Source organism: Chanodichthys erythropterus, chromosome 8, assembly GCF_024489055.1.
Source record: "Chanodichthys erythropterus isolate Z2021 chromosome 8, ASM2448905v1, whole genome shotgun sequence".
Taxonomy (NCBI): domain Eukaryota; kingdom Metazoa; phylum Chordata; class Actinopteri; order Cypriniformes; family Xenocyprididae; genus Chanodichthys; species Chanodichthys erythropterus.
Window position 1 is genome coordinate 17,840,127 of NC_090228.1, and position 22,831 is coordinate 17,862,957.

Below are 22,831 nucleotides of genomic sequence, written 5' to 3' on the forward strand. Positions count from 1 at the left end.
TGTACTTATATATAAAAAATACTTGCATGTAATTACATCTGTAATTACACTTATAATTACACTGTTGACCCATTCCTTACACATTTAACCCACCCTTAAACCTACCCAAACCACCAAAAATGTCCCTAACGTTACCCTTATCCCAACTCAATAGCAGCAAAAGTGTTTTGCAATACAATATGAACACAATAAGTACATTGTATTTATATTTTGATGTAAGTACATCTAATATAAAGTGGGACCCAAAAAAGAAAATGTTTAAAATACATATAAAATGTAGTGTAAAATGTACAATCACGACCAGAAAAAAAGAAAAAAAGAAACAAAATCCTTATTGTTGAGTGCACTGATATCAAAGGAAGTTAAGGAAATAGAGTTCCAGTCAAATGCCGTTATGTGGAATTAACTAGTTCCGATGAATGAACAATGAATAAATGATGCTGCTGTGCCTGAATATTCTGGTCCAGCGCTGAAGGTTTCAGTCAATAGTAACAGTGAGTGTGTTTTGTCCATAGGTGGCTGATTCCATCCCTGCCCAGGTCAGTGTTTTCCCGTCCCACACCACTTCGACTGTTTGCCTCTGATAACCTAAACCCCCCCAACACCCCCCACCCAACACACACGCACACACCACCACCACCAACTGCCCCTCTACAACCCAAACCCTCCCCCTCCCCAAAGTCTTAAGTGTTTCCATAGAAATATGTGCATGCCACCAGCTTCCCCAGTCCCACTGACTTGCCAGTATGTTTCTGTTACTTAATTAGTTCTGCACAGTAAATTTTACAAGCAGGCCATTATTTACCCTCTCAAAATGTTACATCAACACTATCTCCTTATTTTTAACCTATACTTTAACTGACCGAAATCGCCATGTGATGTTTACCAGACTTTTGAATGATCTGTTAAGCATTATATAATGCAATAATATTTGCTGAATGAATGTTTTAGGCTACATTTAGACATTGTGGCATGCATTTGGTTACCACAGAAGATAATTTATGAAATTGCTGTTTTGTTTTGTTTTTTTCTTACAGTTGCGGAGCTCCTTTAAGCAAGCCTTCAGCAAGAAAAAGACCAACAAGCCCCAATCGTCTCATGATGAGATTGAAGAGATGACTGACTCATCCCTCCCTTCTTCACCCAAACTACAACACGCCGACAGACAGACCAGCACCACCCAACCACTGCGCTCATCACCGTCCACCACAGAGTGAGTGCAGACACACATACAGTACATGCGTATACTCCTCTATGAAATATAGTAGATGCTTAAACATGCACATATTTGTTATGTTTTAATATCATTTGTTTGTATTTCAGTCACTCTCTTGCACATAAATGGCCATAACACATTCAACACATTTACCTTCCACTTGTGTTTCAGTGATTTTATTGCTTGTTTTTTTTTTTTTTTTTTTTTTTTGCTCTCTTTCTTTTTTGGTAATCTTATTTATATTTCATCCTATCCCTTAATCATATCTGTATTCTGTCCTTGTTCCTCAATTTCATGTATCTTCAGAAAGTGTTTTTGTGATAGCAAGTCCTCCCCCATTTGGATGCCAAAGAAAAAGTCAAACGGTCATGTGGTCTACAAGCACAGATCTCGGTAACAGGCACAGTGTGGCATGCTGGGAAGGATTGAGAGTGTGCAGTGACTAAAATTATTAAAGCTACATCTAATTAACAAAAGATATCCCTCCCCCATATTTCAGTTACAAATTAGACTCGTATGACAAAATACATATGAATTTAAATTGTGATGGGAGATGGACTAAAAAATGGGACATTTTATAAAGGAGATTTTTGTAAAAACGAAAAAAATAATCATTTCAATATATGCTAACAAAAAGTCAAAATCATCTATAATCATTTTAGTTTAACTGAGTGTGAAAAGTTATTGCATTAAAATATTATTTACTATATGTTATATAACTTCAATAATTTGCCTGTGCTTAAAGGCCCTTTCACACCAAGGATGATAACTATAATGATAATGATGATAATGATAACTTAAGATTTGATAATCGTTCTAATTCTATTAGAATAGAGAAGTCTATACCACAACTATAACAATAATAACATAGAGAAACTTTCATAACGATTTTTTACAGCTTTTTATCGATTATCATGAACAGAATGATATTGTGCATTGGTTAGGGTGCTAATAAAGCTATCATTATAGTTATCGTTCTTGGTTTGAACAAGCCTTAATAATGGACAACATAAAGGATTCCCACTTCCTGTTTGTGTTGATCATGATCTCTAATGTCGCATTCCATTCAGCTCGAAATGTTGGAATTTCCTACCTAGAATTTCTCTACTTCTTAACATGTATAAATTCACAACTCCGATTTCATCAAGGTGAGAAGTATGATGTCAGGCTAACACGGTGGCTCCCAGGGAGCTTTACATGGTTCATGTTGAACATTTATGAACAATAGAATGCTACACGTACAAATATCTTGCGTCTAACTTTGAATGGAATGCAGCAAACGCCCTCACAAATAAAAAACACAAAACCCAGTGTGTGATTTTGTGTGCATCAAAATGTTTGTGCATATAAATATTCTGACCACGTCTAATTCTCTAGGAGTTTGTTGTGTATTAAACCCACCTGTGTTTTGTAGCTCTCTTGGATGTGTAACAGTGTTGTGACCCATTGTACGGTGTGTGTTTGTGCAGACTGTGTGAATGTACGGAGGCTGAGGCCGAGATTATCCTACAGCTGAAGAACGAGCTGAGAGAGAAGGAGCTGAAGCTGACTGATATCAGACTGGAGGCGTTAAGCTCCGCCCACCATCTTGACCAGATACGAGAGGCCATGAACCGCATGCAGGTACACGCACACGTATATATGCTGACTCACTCCTGAGCCCTGCGGCATTAAATGATTTTCTTGTGAATTCTAATACAGTGTCTTAGTGCAATTCAGTGATCTATCTATCGTTTTACATTGTAAACAGTGAAATGAGTATATTTTATGTAAGTATTACTTAAAGTTCATTGTAACTTAATAGAGAAAAAGTTAAGTGAACTCAGATTATATTAATGCTTTGCACCAAACTTTCATCATAAATGTTGAAATTAATTGTTATTTTGTGTGTTTTTGCATATGATTAATATATATTTGTAATGTGTTCATGTTTAATCATCTTGTTATGTTGGGATTTATAGGGATTGTGTTATGTTGCATTTGTGGTGAACATTAGAGCCTGTGGTTTGGTGGATGGACTGCATTATTTGTCGATTATGTATGCAGACAACTGCATAGTGATAGTCTTTTTGCTAGTTATATGCAAGTGTGCTATTGGGCTCATTTATATAACAAGCTTCTGAAATGTCCTAATTGAACTAAGTCCTAATCCTGGCTTAATCTAAGCCCTGTCTGTGAAACAAGTCCTTTAAGTTCTACTTAATCTTGGAGTTTGTTAACTTTAAAAATTGAGGCAGTCAGCTGCCTCAAAATGGTTGAGTTCTGCCAACTTGGGTTTACAGTGTATGTTTTTTGAAATAAATATCTTAATGCTCACCAATAATGCATTTATTTGATCAAAAATACTATAAAAAAAACATTTAGTTACACTTTATTTTACAGTGCCGTAGTTACATTGTAATTACTCAAATAAGTACTGAGTACTATTAATTAACTACATGTACTTACTATAGAGTTACAGTTAGGGTTAGGTTTAGTTACTTGTAATTATGCATAATTTACTATTATTACTATAGTAAGTACATGTAGTAATGTGTAACTATGGCACTGTAAAATAAAGTGTTACCAAAAACATTATTACAATTACAAAATTTATTACAATTTAAAATTACTGTTTTCTGTTTTAGCATTATAGTATTATATTAAAATGTATATTAAAATATTATAATATTATATTAAAATGCCATTTATTGTTGTCATGGTAAAGCTGAATGTTTAGCATCATTACTTCAGTCATCACATGATCCTTCAGAATCAGCATATACCCTAATATGCTGATTTGGTGCTCAAGAAACATTTTTTATAATTATCAATGTTGAAAACTGTTGCGCTGTGTACTTTAAACTTTTAAACAATAGTGTATAAAAATTTAAAAGTAAATAATAATAATAATATAGCAATGTACTCTATTAGGATCCACACAGAACACTCATGGGAGAGAGTTGATATGTTTAAGGAACTGTTTGCCAGCAAACACTTTTACTGCTTATGCCGCAAAAAAGTTGGACTGAATCATTTAAAGTCTGAAACAGAGTGATTGAATGACTAAGATCAAAGTAACTGTTGATAAAAGGGCCAAATTGCTCTAATTCCAAGATAAAACAACCAGACTGTGCTGTGTTCATAGTATCTGTCTGAGCTTTTCCTTAGCACCGTTTTGCCGAGCCTGGCACACAAGACTAATCTAAAGATTAAAGAAATCTTTAAACTAACTTCTCACAGTCATTAAAAGCCTTAGAAACAGTTTAGAAACTTAGACAACAGAAAGCAAATCCTAATCTACTTAGTATGTCACAAAAGCTTATTTCAGTTTTGAAGTGTGTGGGAAAGTTACTTTTTTTTCTGGTCACATAATAGTATGTGTTGACTGCACATGTATGCCTGATCAGATAGGGAAATTAAGTTTTATTGTAGCTATCATTGTAGTTTTGACATTACCTGTTTTGTTTGTTTTGTTTTATGTGCAGAATGAGATTGAGCTGCTGAAGGCGGAGAATGACAGACTCAAGTCCAGTGGCAACACCACACCTGCTGCCACTCCTGCTAAAACAGCCCGCCCCCCATCAGAAACCTCCAGCACGTCCTCCTCATCCTCACGGCAATCTCTGGGGCTGTCGCTAAACAACCTCAACATCACCGACACCATTATGTCAGGTCAGGCTTTGCTTCTTAATTTGCATATGAAGTTATTTGGGGCTAACGATGTTCATCTACAGCATGTACCAAAATCAAATCAAAATGTCGCTTTAGCCGTGGTAACCATGTTTTGGGGGATTGAGAAAAGTCTTTGGATCTTCTTCAGAGGTTAATATGTTATACAAGTAGCTAGAATGACAATATGATGACATTTATGTATTGCATAAATCTGTTTGATTGCTGTACTCAGGCCAGTCAAATATAACAAGATATTAAAAAAAAAAAAAAAATCCAGCAATATCATTCTTCTGTTTCGTTATCATTATAGCTGTGGTGTGGGCTCTGCTATTGTCTTGAAAGATTGAGAGATTTTTTAAAGCTTAATGTTAATAGTTTTTGTTATAGTTTTCATTCTTGTTGTGAAATAAACAGGCATTAAAGGGTTAGTTCACCCAAAAAGGAAATTTCTGCCATTAATTACTCACCTTCATGTCGTTCTAAACCTGTAAGATCTTTGTCCATCTTCAGAACACAAACTTGCATTCATCTTGCGTTTAGTACGTCAGCTGCATCAAATTTGTGTTTTGAAGATGAACAAAGGTCTTACGGGTTTGGAATGACATGAGGGTGAGTAATTAATGACACAAATCTCATTTTTTGGTGAACTAACCTGTGAAGACTAATGACAAATACAACCAAATCACAACACAACCTGTCAGAGACATCCAAAATATCCAAACTTTTATGGAATCCCGGGGCCGTATTCACAAAACATTTTATCTTACCACTAAGAGTTCTCCTAAATAGCAGTAAAAGTTCTTAGCTAAGAGTTTTCTCTTAAAACCTATTCACAAAGCTGCTGAGACAAACTTTTACTAAGGAATAGAGAGAAGTCTTAAGCTAAGAGTAAGGGCGGGGTTGACCTCGTTGCTATGGAGTAAACACATAGTGATTGGCTGATGGACGAGGAGTCAGCGATTAAATCATAGAAATACTGTAGAATGAGGTGTCATGTTTCCATATTAAAATAAAGGTTTTAAAATACAAACGTTGCCCTATTCAAATCTATATCTATATATATATATAGATATATATATATATATATATATATTTTTTTTTTTTTTTTTTTTTTTTTAATAAAAATGTAGGTGCAGAATTCAAGCGACAAATTATGTTTTATAAACAAAGTTTGGGAGAAACACATTCAAACTGTCTTTCTAATCATCATGAGAGGAGGAATATATACACAGATGAGAGCCGACTCGCCTGTAGTTACTTCGACAGTTTTCTGCATCGCTCCGCCAACCTGCTCCTCACCCTCAGACAGCACACCAAATGCGCTTATTATATTTTTTACTCTATTCAATCATTTGTAAGTGTGAACTCATAATAACCACTGCCACAGGTAATCAGACTATTTTTATTTATTTGTTAAAGATTTATTTTTGGCGTCTCATCATAGATTCAAATCTATAAATCAAAATGTATTGCATTTATGAAGAAAAGGTTCAGAACCCAAGGCTCTATCGCAATTGCCTCAATGGTGTACAGTGTCTTTGGGTGGATTAGGACTGTTTGTGATTTGCTCTTAGTGATTTAGGAGTCTTCTTGACTACTCTTAACGTTTCACAGATTTATGAGCTAGTTTTAGTGCTAAAATGCTTTGTGAAATACTGTTAGAGCAAAAATTTAGGACTGACACGCCCATTATTTTTAAGAGTTTCTCCTAAATCAGCAAGTTAGGAGCTACTTTTAGCCTTAAGATGTTTTGTGAATACGGCCCCTGGTATTGATTTTTTTTTTCTTTTTTCCCTCAATGTTTTGATGATACATGGATAAACAGTGCTAAACTGGTGTTTCCTTGTGAGAATTGGTTCTATTTAGGATATGAAGTCACAATTAAAACCGTTGCAAGCAAACTTGATACATATAATCATTTCGCCGACCGAGTCCAGATAGATATTTTTCAAACTGATGATTTTGTTTTTCACCATTGTGCTCAGCTCATGGACTGTAGTGTAGATTTGCATATGTCTGTATTATTGATGATTCTGGTGTGGCGCTGATGAAAATTCTGGCATGGGAAAGACCATTACACAGCTGTGCGGGAATAGAAAGAACGCAGCGAAGAGTGAAATGGCCTCTTTTCTGTAAGGGAGGATTTGAATGGTGTGTCTGTGACCACGTTTTAGGGCGGGATGGCGAGGACTCGCTTGCTCTCCGGCTAATTAAAAGTAGTGACTTGTGCGCTCTCTCAGGACTTTGGGCTGCTTAATTGATGGAGAGATGTGTGGTGGAGCACTAGAGCGTGGGCAGACGTGTGGTGGAGGGACGTTATCATTCCTCTGCAGAGCCTCTTGCAGGATGAATACAAAGCGCCTCCCTTCTGCCCATTCACCAAGCTCCTCGTACAAGGCCCATCAAAGCCGCACTCCTCCATTAAAAGCCTTCTTCCTTTATTCAAAGCTCTGTTAAAACCAAACAGCTCAGCCCCGCAGACAACAAAGCTTAAAGCGGTCGGTGTTTAACTACAGTCAAAGCTGAACATTAGTGTCTCCGCTTGCTGAATTTGTCAGCGCTGAAAAGGTTCTTCTCCCACATTCAATGACTCACTTGCCGATAAGTCTTTTGAGTTGCTCAGGCTTTGATATTTTTGTCACGCAGTGAGTTTGAAGTTTGTGTTTGTGTGCATAGATATTCTGCTGGATGACGGCTATGAGGGTAACCTACGCAAAGAGGGCAGGAGCGTCCGTATAGTGGTCACCATCAACAGTGACTCCAATAAGACCAAGGTATAGAGTGATTTTAACTAATATCATTAGCTGTTTTGAAAGGAAACTACTTGTAAACAATACCTTACGAGCGTAATTTCATATCCTCTCATCATCTAAGGCTATGCAGAAGAAGGTGTATCTGATTGGCTCCATTGGCGTCAGTGGCAAAACCAAGTGGGACGTGTTGGACGGAGTAATACGACGCTTGTTTAAGGTGCCGCTTTAGGCTTACGCAAAATTGAATGTATATTTCAGTTGCAATATTTCTGGTGTAACAGATTCATTTTCTTGCATTTAGGAGTATGTGTTCCGTGTGGACCCGTTGACCAGTCTGGGCCTGAATTCGGATAGTATAGTGTGCTACAGGATGGGGGATGTGGTCCGATCTCATGCTTCTGAGGTGCCTGAACTGTTACCTTGTGGATATCTGGTGGGCGACAACAACGTAATCACAGTCAGTCTCAAAGGTGAGGAAACTCTAAAGGTTCTCAAAAGATGTAAAATGTGCGACAAAGATTTGAAGTAAGTCACATGTCTTTCTGTTTATGTAGGTGTGAAGGAGGGTAGTATTGATGATTTGGTGTTTGATACTCTGATCCCTAAACCCATCATTCAACGCTACTTGAACCTGCTGATGGAGCACCGTAGAATTATCTTGTCCGGTCCGAGTGGAACTGGCAAATCCTACCTAGCCACTAAACTAGCATACTACATCATCTCCAAGACTGGTCGAGAAGTAACCGACACTAACCTGGCGAGCTTCAACGTGGACCAGAAATCAAGCAAGGTATGTATTTCCATTCTGGGAAGCATTCATTTTAAGATGCGCCTCTAGTGGAAACAAATGGAATTGCAAAAATGTAAGTTTTAATAAAGGCTTTGTAAGATTCCCCTCATTTGCTATTTTGGCTAACCAACATATAATCCCGCTCTTAACTTACACCATTCATCAATAGTTGTCAATATGCTTAAACAAAAGCAATGTTTCGAAAGTGCCACAGACCTGTGAAAAAGTAATGACAAAGTTTTCAGATGTGTAATACAGATGTGCTTTGCTCAAAGCAGGATCTTCGACAGTACCTCTCTAGCCTGGCCGAACAGTGCAACACAGAGGAGTGTGAGATCGAGCTGCCCACTGTAGTTATTCTGGATAACCTCCATCATATTGGCTCCCTCAGTGACATATTCAATGGATTCCTCAACTGCAAATACCACAAATGGTGATGACTCCTATTATTTCCACAAATTCGAGAACTTTTTTTTTTCAAAATATGTTTATTTAGATTTTATTTAAGAAAAAAAGTACACAAGTTTTGTAAATATTGTATGTATGTATGTATGTATGTGTGTGTGTGTGTGTGTGTGTGTGTATATACATATATATATATATATATATATATATATATATATATATATATAGTATACAATATTGCAATATTGTATATATACACAACCCAAAGTTTTTTTTTTTTTTTTTTTTTATTCATCAAGGACACATTGAATTGATCAGAAGTGAAATTGAAAATATTTAAATTTTAAAGCTGCTGTCCGCGATTTTTGGCCCTCTAGCGGTTAATAAACAGAACTGCATGCGTCTTGCGGAGGAACATTGTAGCCGGAGCTACTTTTCTCCGTGTATGTCTATTGCGAGTCACACAGTTACTGTGATACTCTGCGGCGAGTCCTACCAGTCCGGTCTGAAATAGTCTGAATGTAAACACTTATTATAAGTCTACCATAATGATTCAGGATAAGACAAAAACACGGTTTGGAAAATGGATTCATGTTGTACATTCTCACTATATACTTTTTTTTTTTAAATTTTAACACAAAAAAAGTTGTGAACTGCAGCTTTAAATAATTCCCTTTAACTGTTTGTTCATCCGTTTTCAGCATTGATAATATGTTTCTTGAGCACCAAATCAGCCTTTTAGAATGATTTCTGAAAGATTAGAAATAATATTGCATAATATTACTGCATTTGGATAAAATAAATGCAGCTTTTTAGGAAGCATAAGAGACTTTCAATAACATTAACAAATCGTAACGACCCCAAATGTAGTGTAGATACGACTGTGATTGTATACACAATAATGGGCATTGGTTTTATTGATTATTGGTTTTAGACAACAACTATGACCTAATAATAATAAAAAAAGGACATACATTTTTCAATTTAAAAATAATATGACATAAAAAAATGAATATAGCACCTGACATATAATATTAAGATTAATAGTTTTCCTCTATGGATGCTGCTTTGTTTTATAACATGTATTTTAGCTGTATTGACCAATCAGGATCTAATACTGGACCTGTCAGTTTTATACACCACAGTATGACCCCCATTATAGTGTATCTGAAATGAATGAATTGCATCTAATTATGTGCATCTGTCCCTTCCACAGTCCGTATGTTATAGGAACTATGAACCAGGGTGTGTCCTCATCTCCAAACTTGGAGTTGCATCACAACTTCAGGTACCGTGTTCAAACTCTATGCAGCAGATGGTTATGAACAAGACAGCATATGATGGTTGTTATTCTAGCCTCTCGCCACATGGGGGCGATCAATGATCATATTTTGCATTTGTCACTGCCAGTACATACACATAGTACAAAAACACACACTGATCTTTCCAGTCATGTTCTCAGTGTAATATCAAACCATCCACCCCTCAGGTGGGTGCTGTGTGCCAACCACACTGAGCCGGTGAAGGGCTTCCTGGGCCGATTCCTGAGGAGAAAACTGATTGAAACCGAGATTGATAAGAACATGCGCAGTAACGACCTCATCAAAATCATCGACTGGATCCCCAAAACCTGGCAACACCTCAATTCCTTCTTAGAGGCTCACAGCTCCTCAGACGTCACTATCGGTAATAAACACAACACACAAGCCAATTAAAATATTTGATTTGGTTATTTTGCCCAGAGATGTTTAATCATGCCGCTTCCAGGTCCACGGCTGTTCCTGTCCTGTCCAATGGATGCGGACGGCTCACGTGTGTGGTTTACCGACCTGTGGAACTATTCTCTAGTGCCATATCTACTGGAAGCAGTACGAGAAGGACTGCAGGTACACATTTAACCACACACACTCGTGTATTGTGGGTATTTCTCACAATTTAGAGCTAAAGCCTTTTTTTATCTGCTTATCGCTCCAGCTGTATGGTAAGAGGGCGGCATGGGAGGACCCTTCCAAATGGGTGATTGACACCTACCCTTGGAGCTCCGCCTCCCTGCAGCATGAAGGCCAATCACTGCTGCAGCTGCGGCCGGAGGACGTGGGCTATGATGGCTACACCCCCTCTAAAGACGGAGCCGCCTCCAAACAAGTATCTCAGAGCGACACAGAGGGAGACCCACTGGTAAAGACTGCTTTGTTTAGATATACACTACCGTCCAAAAGTTTGGGGTCGGATCAAATGTACAGTAATACTGTGAAATAGTATTCTAGTTTAGAATAGCTGTTTTCTATTCTAAAATAATTTAATAATTCATTCATGTAATAGCAAAGCTGCATTTTCAGCAGCCATTACTCAGTCTTCTGTGTCACATGATCCATTTTAATATTTTTTGTGGAAACTTTGATATATTTTTTCCCCGAATTCTTTGATAATAGAAGGTTCAAAAGAACAGCATTTATTTGAAATGAAAATCTTTTGACACCTTATAAACGTCTTTACTGCCACTTTTGCTGAATAAAAGTTTTTTTTTTAAAACGCACCCCAAACTTTTGAATGGTATTGTATGCTGTACATTATAAGATACTAAGGACTACAGTATTAAATCACTAGTCATGCAAAATAACTAGCTTTTTTCTACATAAACTTCAAACTGCCCAAGAGCAGCAAGGTGAAACATGGGCAATATTTGAGAAATGAATGCCAACTTTTCAGGTTACCATTTATATGTGTATTTGTAAGGATGTGTATCTGTTTTTAAATATACACATTCAAAAGGAGAAATCTGAAAAATTCTGCATAGAAACTGTAAAGTCTACAGTGCAATCTAGATCAAACGCTCACATATTCTTCCAAAATGTCCATGAATAGTAAAGACTTAGTAAACATTAACAAGCAGTTGCGTTGGGGGGTGGGGGTTGCGATAAGGGATAGGGTTAGGGGGTAGAATATACAGTTTGTACAATATAGAAATCATTATGTGTGTGTGTGTGTGTGGAAAAAAAGAGAGAGAATCAAAACAAATCAGTCATCTCTTACCCTTCTGTGGCCATAACTGTAATGTAAGAGTCTGAATGAGCACTACGAAATAAAGTCCTCTAGGTGGCAGCACTTACTACAAGCAATGGGACTTACTGTATTCATGAATCGACATGGGCAGAACAAATGTCTTTGTAAATAATACACAAAACCATTTGTATGTAACTTGTTACATTCAGTTCAGCTGACAATGGATTTAGTAACACTTATACACAGAAATTTGTTCTGTTCGTATTTCATAAACGAGGCCCAATCTCAAAAAGCCATTGCCCTTTTTTATGAACATCTATTAGTGTTAATTTCATTGTAATAATATTATAATAATGACTTTGGCTCCCTGAGGTCACTGGCTTGCTTTGCCAAAAGGCTTTTAAACAAATATTATTGCGCTGTCTCATCTTGCTGTCTCCTCTCCTCTCATTTCTTTTTTTTCTTTTCTGAGAACAGACGTTCAGAGATTATAAGGTGACAACTGCTGTTTGTTTGAATATCAGTGATTAGTTTGAACTAGTTCAGTCTGATAACACTTGTGTTTGTAGATTTAAGGATTTTAAATGTTGTAGTGTTTCTCTCTATTGTGTCTTTTTGTGAATGATGAGGTACAAATAATTCCTTCTATCTGTGTTTGTCTTTCTTTAGTTACATTCCAGATGTGTTAAACAACAGTGTTACAATAGTCAATGATGTTTGTAAATGAGTGCTGTGAAAACACCATTATTTTCGTGTTTGAACATCACTAGTGTGGTTGTGTGAGTTCATTACTGTACAGTTGTAGTAGTGTGTTGTTTGTTTGTTTGTTTGTTCAGCACAGACCAGTGTTGGGGAATGTTACATTTCAAAGTAACATAGTACACTATTGCATGTGCCCTGATCAAAAGGATTTAAAGGATTAGTTCACTTTCAAATGAAAATAAGCCCGAGATTTACTCACCCTCAAGCCATCCTAGGTGTATATGACTTTCTGCTTTCTGATGAACACAATCACAGAAATATTAATAAATATCCTGACACATCAGAGGGCAGTGAGTGGGATCAACGAGTATGAGCTGAAGAAAGTGTTGCATCCACATTTATCCATCATAAATGTATTCCACACGGCTCCGGGAGGTTATTAAAGACCTTCTGAAGCAAAGCGATGCGTTTGTGTAAAAAGAAAATCCATACCGCCTTCCGTATTCAAGTTACGATGAAAGTGAATATGGAAGGCGTAGTACGTAGCGTAAGCGCTGAACTGCGAGAGTTTTACTCTTTCACCATCCGTTGAATACGGAAGGCGGTCTGGCGGAAGCTAGATATTTTTCTTCATAACTTGTTAAATATGTTTTTTGTTTTTTTTACACAAATGCATCGCTTCGCTTCAGAAGGCCTTTATTAAAGGATTAGTTCACTTTTAAATAAAATTTTCCTGATCATTTACTCACCCCCATGTCATCCAAGATGTTCATGTCGTTCTTTCTTCAGTCGAAAAGAAATGAAGGTTTTTGATGAAAACATTCCAGGATTATTCTCCTTATAGTGGACTTCAATGGCCTCCAGACGGCCACTTACGGAATGAATGTGGTGCCAGTTTAGTTTTTTTCCGTAAGTAGAATAGGGAAGGCGTAGGACATTCGGCGTAAGCGTTTTGAGGAATACGCACGTACAAGGCGTTAATTTGTGTTTATAAAGCATATACAGTTGTTTTGTTTTTTTTAAATGACCGATCGTTTTGCTAGATAAGACTCTTATTCCTTGTCTGGTATCATTTAAAGCCCTCTGAAGCTGCACTGAAACTGTCATTTTGACCTTCAACCGTCTGGAGGTCACTGAAGTCCACTATAAGGAGAATAATCCTGGAATGTTTTCATCAAAAAACCTTCATTTATTTTTGACTGACGAAAGAAAGACATGAACATCTTGGATGACATGAGGGTGAGTAAATTATCAGGAAAAGTTTATTTGAAAGTGGACTAATCCTTTAACCCTCTGGAGCCGTGTGGAGTACGTTTATGATGGATGGATGTGGACGGAAGCACTTTCTTCAGCTCATAACTAATCCTTCAATTCAAAAACATTCAGATTTTTTATTTATTTAGTATTTTTATGGAAATCAAAGGAATATTTCACCCAAAAATGAAAATTGTGTCATCATTTACTCCCCCTCAAGTTGTTCCAAACCTGTAGAAATTTCTTTGTTCTGCTGAACACAAAGGAAGATATTTGGAAGAATATTTGTAACCAAGCAGATCTCGCCCCCCATTGACTACCATAGAAGGAAAACAGTACTATGGTAGTCAAGGGGGGCGAGATCAGCTTGGTTACAAATATTCTTCCAAATATCTTCCTATTTATACAATTTAAATAAATATATACAGTACAGTCCAAAAGTTTGGAACCACTAAGATTTTGAATGTTTTTAAAAGAAGTTTCGTCTGCTCACCAAGGCTACATTTATTTAATTAAAAATACAGTAAAAAACAATAATATTGTGAAATATTATTACAATTTAAAATAACTGTTTTCAATTTGAATATATTTCACAAAGTAATTTATTCCTGTGATGCAAAGTTGAATTTTCAGCATCATTACTCCAGTCTTCAGTGTCACATGATCCTTCAGAAATCATTCTAATATGATGATCTGCTGCTCAAGAAACATTTAATATTTGTGTACAATATTTTTTTTTTCAGGATTATTTGATGAATAGAAAGTTGAAAAGAACAGTGTTTATCTGAAATCTAATCTTTTGTAACATTATAAATGTCTTTACTGCCACTTTTGATTGATTTAATGCATCCTTGCTGAATAAAAGTATTCATTTCTTTCATTTCTTTTCAAAAAAATAAAAATAAAAATTCTTACTGATCCCGAACTTTTGAACGGTAGTGTATAATGCTACAGAAGCTTTGTATTTCAGATAAATGCTGTTCTTTTGAACTTTCTATTCATCAAGGAATCCTGAAAAAAAAAGTACACAACTGTTTTCAACATTGAAAATAATCATAAATGTTTATTGAGCAGCAAATCAGCATATTAGAATGATTTCTGAAGGATCATGTGACACTGAAGACTGCAGTAACGATGCTGAAAATTCAGTTTTGCATCACAGGAATAAATTACTTTGTCAAATATATTTAAATAGTACACAGTTATTTTAAATTGTAATAATATTTCACAATATTACTGTTTTTACTGTATTTTTAATTAAATAAATGTAGCGTTGGTGAGCAGACGAAACTTCTTTTAAAAACATTAAAAATCTTAGTGGTTCCAAACTTTTGGACTGTACTGTATATATATAAAAGATATAAACTTTTCTAAAAAAAAAAAAAAAAAAAAAAAAAAATGTGCTTGTTACTCTTGAAAAGTAACTTAATTACACAAATGTGTTACTTGTAACATGTAACCCTGGCACTGACTGTTACACAGCGATATCGAGTAACATCTTCCGCATTGCAAACGTATATATTTTTCCTTCTCTGTCCATTAGATGAATATGCTGATGAGGCTACAGGAAGCTGCTAACTACTCCAGTGCCCAGAGCTGTGACAGCGACAGCGCCAGTCACCACGACGACCTGCTGGACTCCTCATTGGAGTCTGCCCTCTAAGCCCCGCCCCATTAGAAGAGGAAGTCTTCTGATTGGTTTAAAACAGAGCAAAGGGCCCACAGGACTTGTGCTTACGCCTCCGGCGGTGAAAGGATGCAGAGTCCAGGATACGGCGAATGAAAAGGTGCTGGTGGCACACACGACACTGGCGGAAAAGTGCGTGTGCGCTTACATAATTATTAAAACAACAACTGGAATTTGAATTTGTTGGAGGTGATTCATTAGTTAAACATGTTTACAGAGGCAAGTGTTTATTTTAAATTAACTGAGGTGTAAAAACCTAAAGGGCAACATTCTGAATTCTGACCTCAGTCAACAAACCGTTGCTGCCGTGGTGCCAAAACCAACACGTGGTTTACATTCATCTCGCCGGCACCATTCACGAAAGGCCTCTAGCCAACAAGCACAAACGTGCAACGTGTCATTACCGCTACTGTGAAATCATACGCAAATTCGCAATCCTCCACCACTCGTTTCACTGCCAAGCGTTTAGTGACCTGCAGCACTGCAGCTTACACACCGTTCCATGCAGTACTCTTTTGTTCGAGCCCACGGCCGTGCGCGTAGTTGTTTTCTCCTCACCGCAGGTACGAGGCAACTGCTTGTAGGAGAGCGTACCAGCTTTGTGAAAAAGACCAGAAAATGGTGCTTTCTTGCTGCCTTAAATGTGCTGAGCTCTGAAGACATTGAAATGTGGTGCCGCTGTCCTTTTTCGCAGAAACGATGGCTTAGGACAGAACCGCGATCAACCATTTTCCTAAAAATGCCACGTCCACATATTTTATTTTTGTTACAATTAGTGTTTTAGTGTAAAACACGCCATTATAAAACGGTCCAATTGTATAAAAGTTCAAAAAAGATCTTTATGTAATCCCAGTTGAGCTGGGATCACTTGAATCGAGAGCACAAATCGCTTCGCTAGCATGCCGTTTTTACTTCGCTATATGTGTGTACGTGCACGCGGAAACGTTTCTCGCTCCCGTGCGCCGGTGTTCGTGTAGTCGAATTTCATTCATCCTTTATTTTGTTTGCTATGTGGGTTTTGCACAGTTGAAAAGGTGATTGTAAATATCCAAGTCTTGCACAGCCTCTTAAAGATGCACTCTGCCCGCTCGGTATTGCGTTTCTGCTCTTCTAGTCTAGCATTACGCTCTTGTGATTTACTGAGAAAAAAAAGCAAACCAGCAACCTGTCCAAACCTTATATGTCTTGTAATGACTGGTTATTATACAGAGCTCTAAACTGTACAGTGAGAGGTGAAGTGTTTTTCCAATTTCAGAAAACTTTAGTGTCAGTTTACTGTTCAAGGGCGCAAAATCATCCAAAGCGATTCACTGTTTTATCTTTGGAATGCATCAACCATATCGAACTTGCATTACACTGATACAATTCCTGTCTTGCAGCTTTCCCAAAAAAAACACAAAAAAAAAACACTGGCCCCTTTGGACATAAGCCACATTTAAAGACCCCATGAATGTTTTCCGACAACCAAAAGTTATTGCAGAACCCTGATATTTTCATTCTAAAGAGCATTTGTTTGGACAGAAATGTATATGCACCCTTAAATAAGGATAAGCCATCAATATTTATAGTCCATTATGATTGCAATATGTTTGAAAGAGAAATACTGTAAATTTTAAATGTGAATATCTGCATAAAGTTTTTTTTTTTTTTTTGTCAACTTTAAGGAGTACAAGAGCATATAAATGACCTCAAAACTAACAGACAAACTCTTCATTTTGAATTCATGGGATTTTTAAAAATGCATGAATGTCATTGCACTAGATAACAAAATAAAAAAACAAAGTTTGTTAGGTTTTTTTTAAATAATGAAATCAAAAATGAAGACAATAAATGCTTACCCTTCATTTTAAGGTGTACTTGTTACAATTATACAGTTAAGCTCTGAGTAATATGAATTGACAGCATGTACTTACTATAGGGTTAGGCTTTGGTTTAGCGTCAATTGCTTGTAATTATGCATAATTTACTGTTATTACAATAGTAAGTACATATAATGTGTAACAAGGCCACTGTAAAATAAAGGGCCCTATTTTAATGATCTAAGCGCATGGTTTGCAGATGTTTCCGAATCCACGGATGGGAAAATGGTTGGCGCGCCTGGTGCATGGTCTAAAAGGGTTGTCCCTATTCTCTTAATGCGTAACGGGTGTGTTTTGGGCGTAACGTGCAATAAACTAATCAGAGTCTCATCTCCTATTCCCTTTAAAAGCCAGTTGCACTCGCGCCATGGCTGATTTGCTATTTACATGGCGGAATTTGCAAACGGAAAAACGGAACGCTTCTCTTGCGAGGAAGTGGATCTGTTCGTGCACGAGGTTCCATCTACGGGAAAAGCCAGATTCCACCAAAGCATTTTTTTCTTGCATACAATAATAATCTTTTACATTGTAATCCTTCTATTTTTAATATTTGGCATGTTTGTGTGCACATTCCTGTGCGTTGTGCATATAGGCGCATATTACTAATGCGTGCTTTAACCCTTTAACTGTCACCCCACTTTTTTTTTAGACAAGAAAATGCACTATCCAAACTTAAATGGTTGTAATTCAAGAATACTTTGGAGTATAGATATAAGGCTGGTCTTGTTTTAAAGATGAAATTTGGCAGATTATTGTAGATGTAAAATAACATATGTAAGTGAAACAGAAACACAGTTATAGAAGTTTAAGTTTATGAAAATGAAAATGTAAAAATATAATATTTTATATAAAATATAAAATATATATTTTACAAAACAAGTTTTACTCTAAAAATCAAAGCCAAAAATCTGAACAAGTTGTGTTCCAAATTTCAGGTTGATATCTCAAAAAATGAGCTTTCAGTAAGATTTTGTTTGGGCGCAGTACCACACTTTTTCACTAGATGACAACCAAGCTCCATTACTGACCATATAAAGGCGCCTCCATTTCCATATGTGGTTTGAGTGATCTGAACCATATATTTCCATTATTTTCATACAATTTATGAAGTAGACATCCTATATAGAAGTAGTATGGGAAGTTTGGCAGAATTTGATATGAATTCAGCCTCTAATAAAAATAAAAATAACATGTATGTGGGTTATAGATCGCCAACACAATCATAAATGTATTTTTTTTTTTTCTATTAAAAACATTTTTAGACCTTTTTTTCTCAAATAATTGAATGGATGTTATCTTTTGAACTCTTGGCATGAAAACAAAAATGTTTCAACCAATCTTTAATGATTTTTCATGTTCATCACTATTTCAAAATAAAGGTCTGAACATGCCTTATGAGTATGAAAATATGCTTGTTGCAAATTGATAAATTACTGCTCATCTGTAATTTATTTTGAAAATCAACTAGAGAACTAGAGATTCTAAGCTTTCAAATGATATATAGTTTGTCAAGATTAGTTTAGGTTTAGTATAGAATATTACTGTTTTAAATATGTTATGGCAAACGTCCCACCTGTGGGACGGTGACAGTTAAGGGGGTTAAATAACAAAACAAATATTGCGCCATTGACTTTAAACCAGGTTTTAGTTGGTCAGTCTATTTCAGTCGCCTCAAAATAGCAACACGCGACCAACGCACTTGAACACGCCTCCTTTTCAGACCAGCACACCCATGGATGCTCGAATGGGCGCAAATGCATTTGCTATTTAAACAACGTGCCGCAGGACATGAAAATGATAACTATGTCAGGCTGAATCTAGCAAAAAACACTTCAAAATCTGATTCATCACAAGCTTCATTTATAATGCAGATGCAAGTCTAATGCAATGGCATTCATACATAACAAGTGCGACTAAAGCGTCTGAATACTTTTTAGGTCCACTGTAAAATGGCTTACGATTTCCCAGAAATGTTACTGTGAAAGACTTTTCACTTGAGAATTTTTCAGAGTTTGCACATGTTTACAGCAACTAAATCTTTGTTAGCTTGATGTACATGGTCAAGGAGGTACAAGGTGTTTCATACAAGGTGCTATAGGTGAATCATTGAAAAGCTTTGCGTCTCTGTCTTATACGGTCAGGCCTTTACCACATCCAGCTTCACCTTCTGACTCAAACTAAGTAACTCATTCTCACTGCCACAGTTTTGCAGGCTTTAACCTTTGATTCTTTCCAATCTACCTTTTTGTTGATTCAGGAAACTGCTTCTTTGATTCCTCAGCACTACAGCGGTGCTATGTATGTAACCTCCAAACTCTGTGACTCTGTGCCTGATGCTTTGCTTGTCAACCATTGTTCAGTGTAAAAGTACTCAACAGAAACATTTATAAGAAGTGCAGTAATGGTTTCAAACTGCCTAATGGTCCCTAACCTCAAACACAAATAGTGATTGTCCATGGTACATCAGAAATCGTCTTTTAATTTTCTTCATGTTATGGCAAACACGTCTCTTGGTGAGAGCATAACATTGAACTACTTTGAAAATGTTTCTTTTCAGGTGGAACATTTGTTGGTAGATGTTTTATATTTTGTACATTTGTAAGTAACATATCATGTAAATAGAAAGAGACCACAATTTAATTCATCTGGGGGATTTTGTAGTCTTTGTAAAGCCCTAATAAATGGTATTTGGTGTCACCTGAGCATTGAGTGTTGATTCATTATTTATATATTTATCTAATAAATGATTTTTTAATTGTTTTGAATCTGTCTTATATGTATATGTCATATTTTGTCTGTTGCAAAGTACAATTTTAAATTCAGTTCAGTTTGATCAATAAATGATTCACTCATGAACCTCGTTGTGCCCTCTTGTGGTTCTGGAAGCAATAGCATCACGCCTGTGTCGTGGCCACAGCTCATTCTCATTTCATTACCGTGAGTTACACCACAGGTACTTTCAATACAGCTTTATACATATGATAAAGTCTCAATAATAACCCTACTGCTCGCATTAGGAAAGCAATATAGGCAATAAAGCAGTTCCGGGTCTTGATTGGCATTATTCTGTTTCACTTCGAGTTATTTTAAAGTGCTTCTTTTTTTTCTCAAAGTTATGATCTTTCAATAACATTAATAGAACATTCCTTCAAAGTTATATGTCTTTAATAATGTGCTTTAAACATTAGCATGTTATTTACACACTGTTCATGGGATGTTTTTTCTGAAATGTTTTAGTTCATCTACATTTTTAAATATTAGCCTACTAGGCCTACTTTTTTCAGAATGTTCAGAGAACATTCAAAAGTATCATTCCATAATGTTTGCAAAATGATAAAATAAAAGGTTCTTGGCTTGTTTTCACCACAGAATTTTAAAAAAATAAATAAGAAAATTGTGACTTTTTATCTTGCAATTCTGACTTTTTTTCCTCTCAGAATTGCAGATATATACTCACAATTTTGACCTTTTTTGAGTTTATAGCTGGCAATTCTGACTTAACTTGCAGTTGCAAGTTTATATCAGGTAATTCTGAGGAGGGAAAAAATCAGAATTTTGAGATGTAAATTTATAATTGCAAGAAAAAAAAGTCAGAATTGTGAGGAAAAAAAAAATCAATTACCTTTTTTTTTTTTAATTTTCCATTCAGTGGCTGAAGCAAGCTTCCATATTTTCCTTTAATATTCGCATTACCAAGAAAAAAAAAACATTTTTTAAAAACTCAATGTTCAGAGAAAATTCAGAAATGTTTTCATTTCTTAATGGGAATGTTAACAAAATGTTCTTAGAACATATATTGCTCTTTTACATACAACCAAAAGCAGGAGCATCAAAATCAAATACTTCCCTACTATATAGTATGCGGAAAACAGTAGGAGAAAAGTCCCCAGATGACCTACTACCGCCGAGATTCTGAAGTGCACATTCGCTGGACATTTCATTTGTTATCACAGCCTTAGTTAATGTGGTTCAGAGAACATAATATTTTGAGTTTCTGTTGATTAAATCAATTGCCTTCATTGTATTAACTCAAATTTTTACATTTCAGTTAACTCAAAATTTTAAGGCAACCAGGTAACTTACCTTTTTTAAGTTAAACAGTTATTTTATACAGTGTATGCCATGAGGCCCTGGGAGAGGATTTATGAATGACAGTGAATTGACGCAAGTGACACTGGTAGGTCACGTGACAGTAACAACATGTTATTACTACCCATTTTCATTCACTATATAGAACATACTTTTTTAACAGTTGCAAAGTAAGTTCCAATTCAGATCAGATAGTATGCGATTTCGGACACACCATTTGAGTTTAGCTCCAGCTAAATAGTTAAAAATAAAAAAAAATAATAATTAAAATTAACCTGTGCAAGGTAATCAAGGTCTTCAGGACTACTAGAAAGCTATGGGAGTTTGATTAAGGTTGGAGCTAAACGCTGTAGGATAACCCCTGCTTATACAGTAAGCATGAGTTTAACTTTTTTTTTTTTTTTTTTGCTTGAGTCCTGAATGTTCTCTTCTCCTGACATTACAAACAGGCTAGTATGTCTTCTTTAAGAGTCAAGAGCCCACTTGATTCCATTTCTGGACAGTACACTGATGGAAAAAGTCATGGAAAACGTAAGAGTGTAGCTGTGTAGTGCTGATTGATGCTCTCTGTTCTTTTCCCAGCATCACTCTGAGCTTCAATCTCTCTGGGCTTTCACTTGTCAGATAAATAAATGGCTTATCAGTGTCTAATTTCATAATAGCTGATTATTGATCTGCATGAGTTGGCAGTGTAATTGAAATGAGGCTGGAACATTGTGTCTCAGAGTGCTGGGAAAAGAGACGACCTCATAGTGAATCATTCTCTCTGGTTCACAAAAGACGTCAGTAGATTCATGCCCTTCGGCGGATGAGGAATTTTCAGTAGATTAAAACTCTCTCCATATTGATGGCACAAGCTGATTTGATTAGTCAGAACATTTTACCTGCTTGCCTCAAACAGACTACACAGTGCGGCTGAAAAACAATATTTAGTTTTGATTTTTTTTTTTAAATCCATCAGGAAGACACTTGTTTTCAGTAAAGTCATTTTCTGGTATATCAAATTGGTACTGAAAATAAAAGGTTTATGAATAACGAACCATCAGATATAAAAAGTGTCAGATGTTTATTGTAAATATCGCCCAATATAGCGTTGACTTGAATAAACTGAGACCCTGTACAGTCATCATGAAATCAAAATTGAAAAATCTCTTTATTTTTTATGGAATATGGCAGTATTTATTATTGTTTATCCATGCAAATCGTTATTTTTATTTATTTTTTAATTCATGTGCCTTAATTCGTAATCATTATACAACCTCTTGCAGTGACATCCCTTCTCTGATGCCGTGTTTAGTGGCGCAGGGGCGGGACAACCTGTCACTCACATGATATCAACCAATAGCAAACCACAGCCATACAATCATTTCCCCAAAATCAAGCCCTGCCCCCACATTCTTTCTTGTTCCAGACAAAAAG

At 36.2% G+C, this 22,831-nt stretch overlaps 1 protein-coding gene across 12 annotated transcripts in view; it reads left to right on the top strand.

The window, feature by feature from the left end:
* nav3 (neuron navigator 3) overlaps nt 1-20,008 on the top strand; it is a 171,735-nt gene extending 151,727 nt beyond the window's left edge. For 6 of the 12 annotated variants that reach the window (XM_067392174.1, XM_067392176.1, XM_067392183.1 and 3 more), the window contains 14 exons: nt 516-539; nt 1,038-1,213; nt 2,686-2,839; nt 4,684-4,870; nt 7,547-7,644; nt 7,745-7,840; nt 7,925-8,093; nt 8,178-8,413; nt 8,689-8,846; nt 10,035-10,106; nt 10,308-10,504; nt 10,586-10,704; nt 10,793-10,996; nt 15,321-20,008. In XM_067392174.1, the coding sequence (XP_067248275.1) occupies nt 516-539; nt 1,038-1,213; nt 2,686-2,839; nt 4,684-4,870; nt 7,547-7,644; nt 7,745-7,840; nt 7,925-8,093; nt 8,178-8,413; nt 8,689-8,846; nt 10,035-10,106; nt 10,308-10,504; nt 10,586-10,704; nt 10,793-10,996; nt 15,321-15,440 (2,010 nt within the window). In that variant the 3' untranslated portion in view covers nt 15,441-20,008. The remainder of the gene's footprint in view (nt 1-515; nt 540-1,037; nt 1,214-2,685; nt 2,840-4,683; nt 4,871-7,546; nt 7,645-7,744; nt 7,841-7,924; nt 8,094-8,177; nt 8,414-8,688; nt 8,847-10,034; nt 10,107-10,307; nt 10,505-10,585; nt 10,705-10,792; nt 10,997-15,320) is intronic. The other 6 variants (XM_067392175.1, XM_067392177.1, XM_067392178.1 and 3 more) reach the window with 3 other exon arrangements.
* The last annotated feature ends 2,823 nt before the right edge of the window (nt 20,009-22,831 follow it).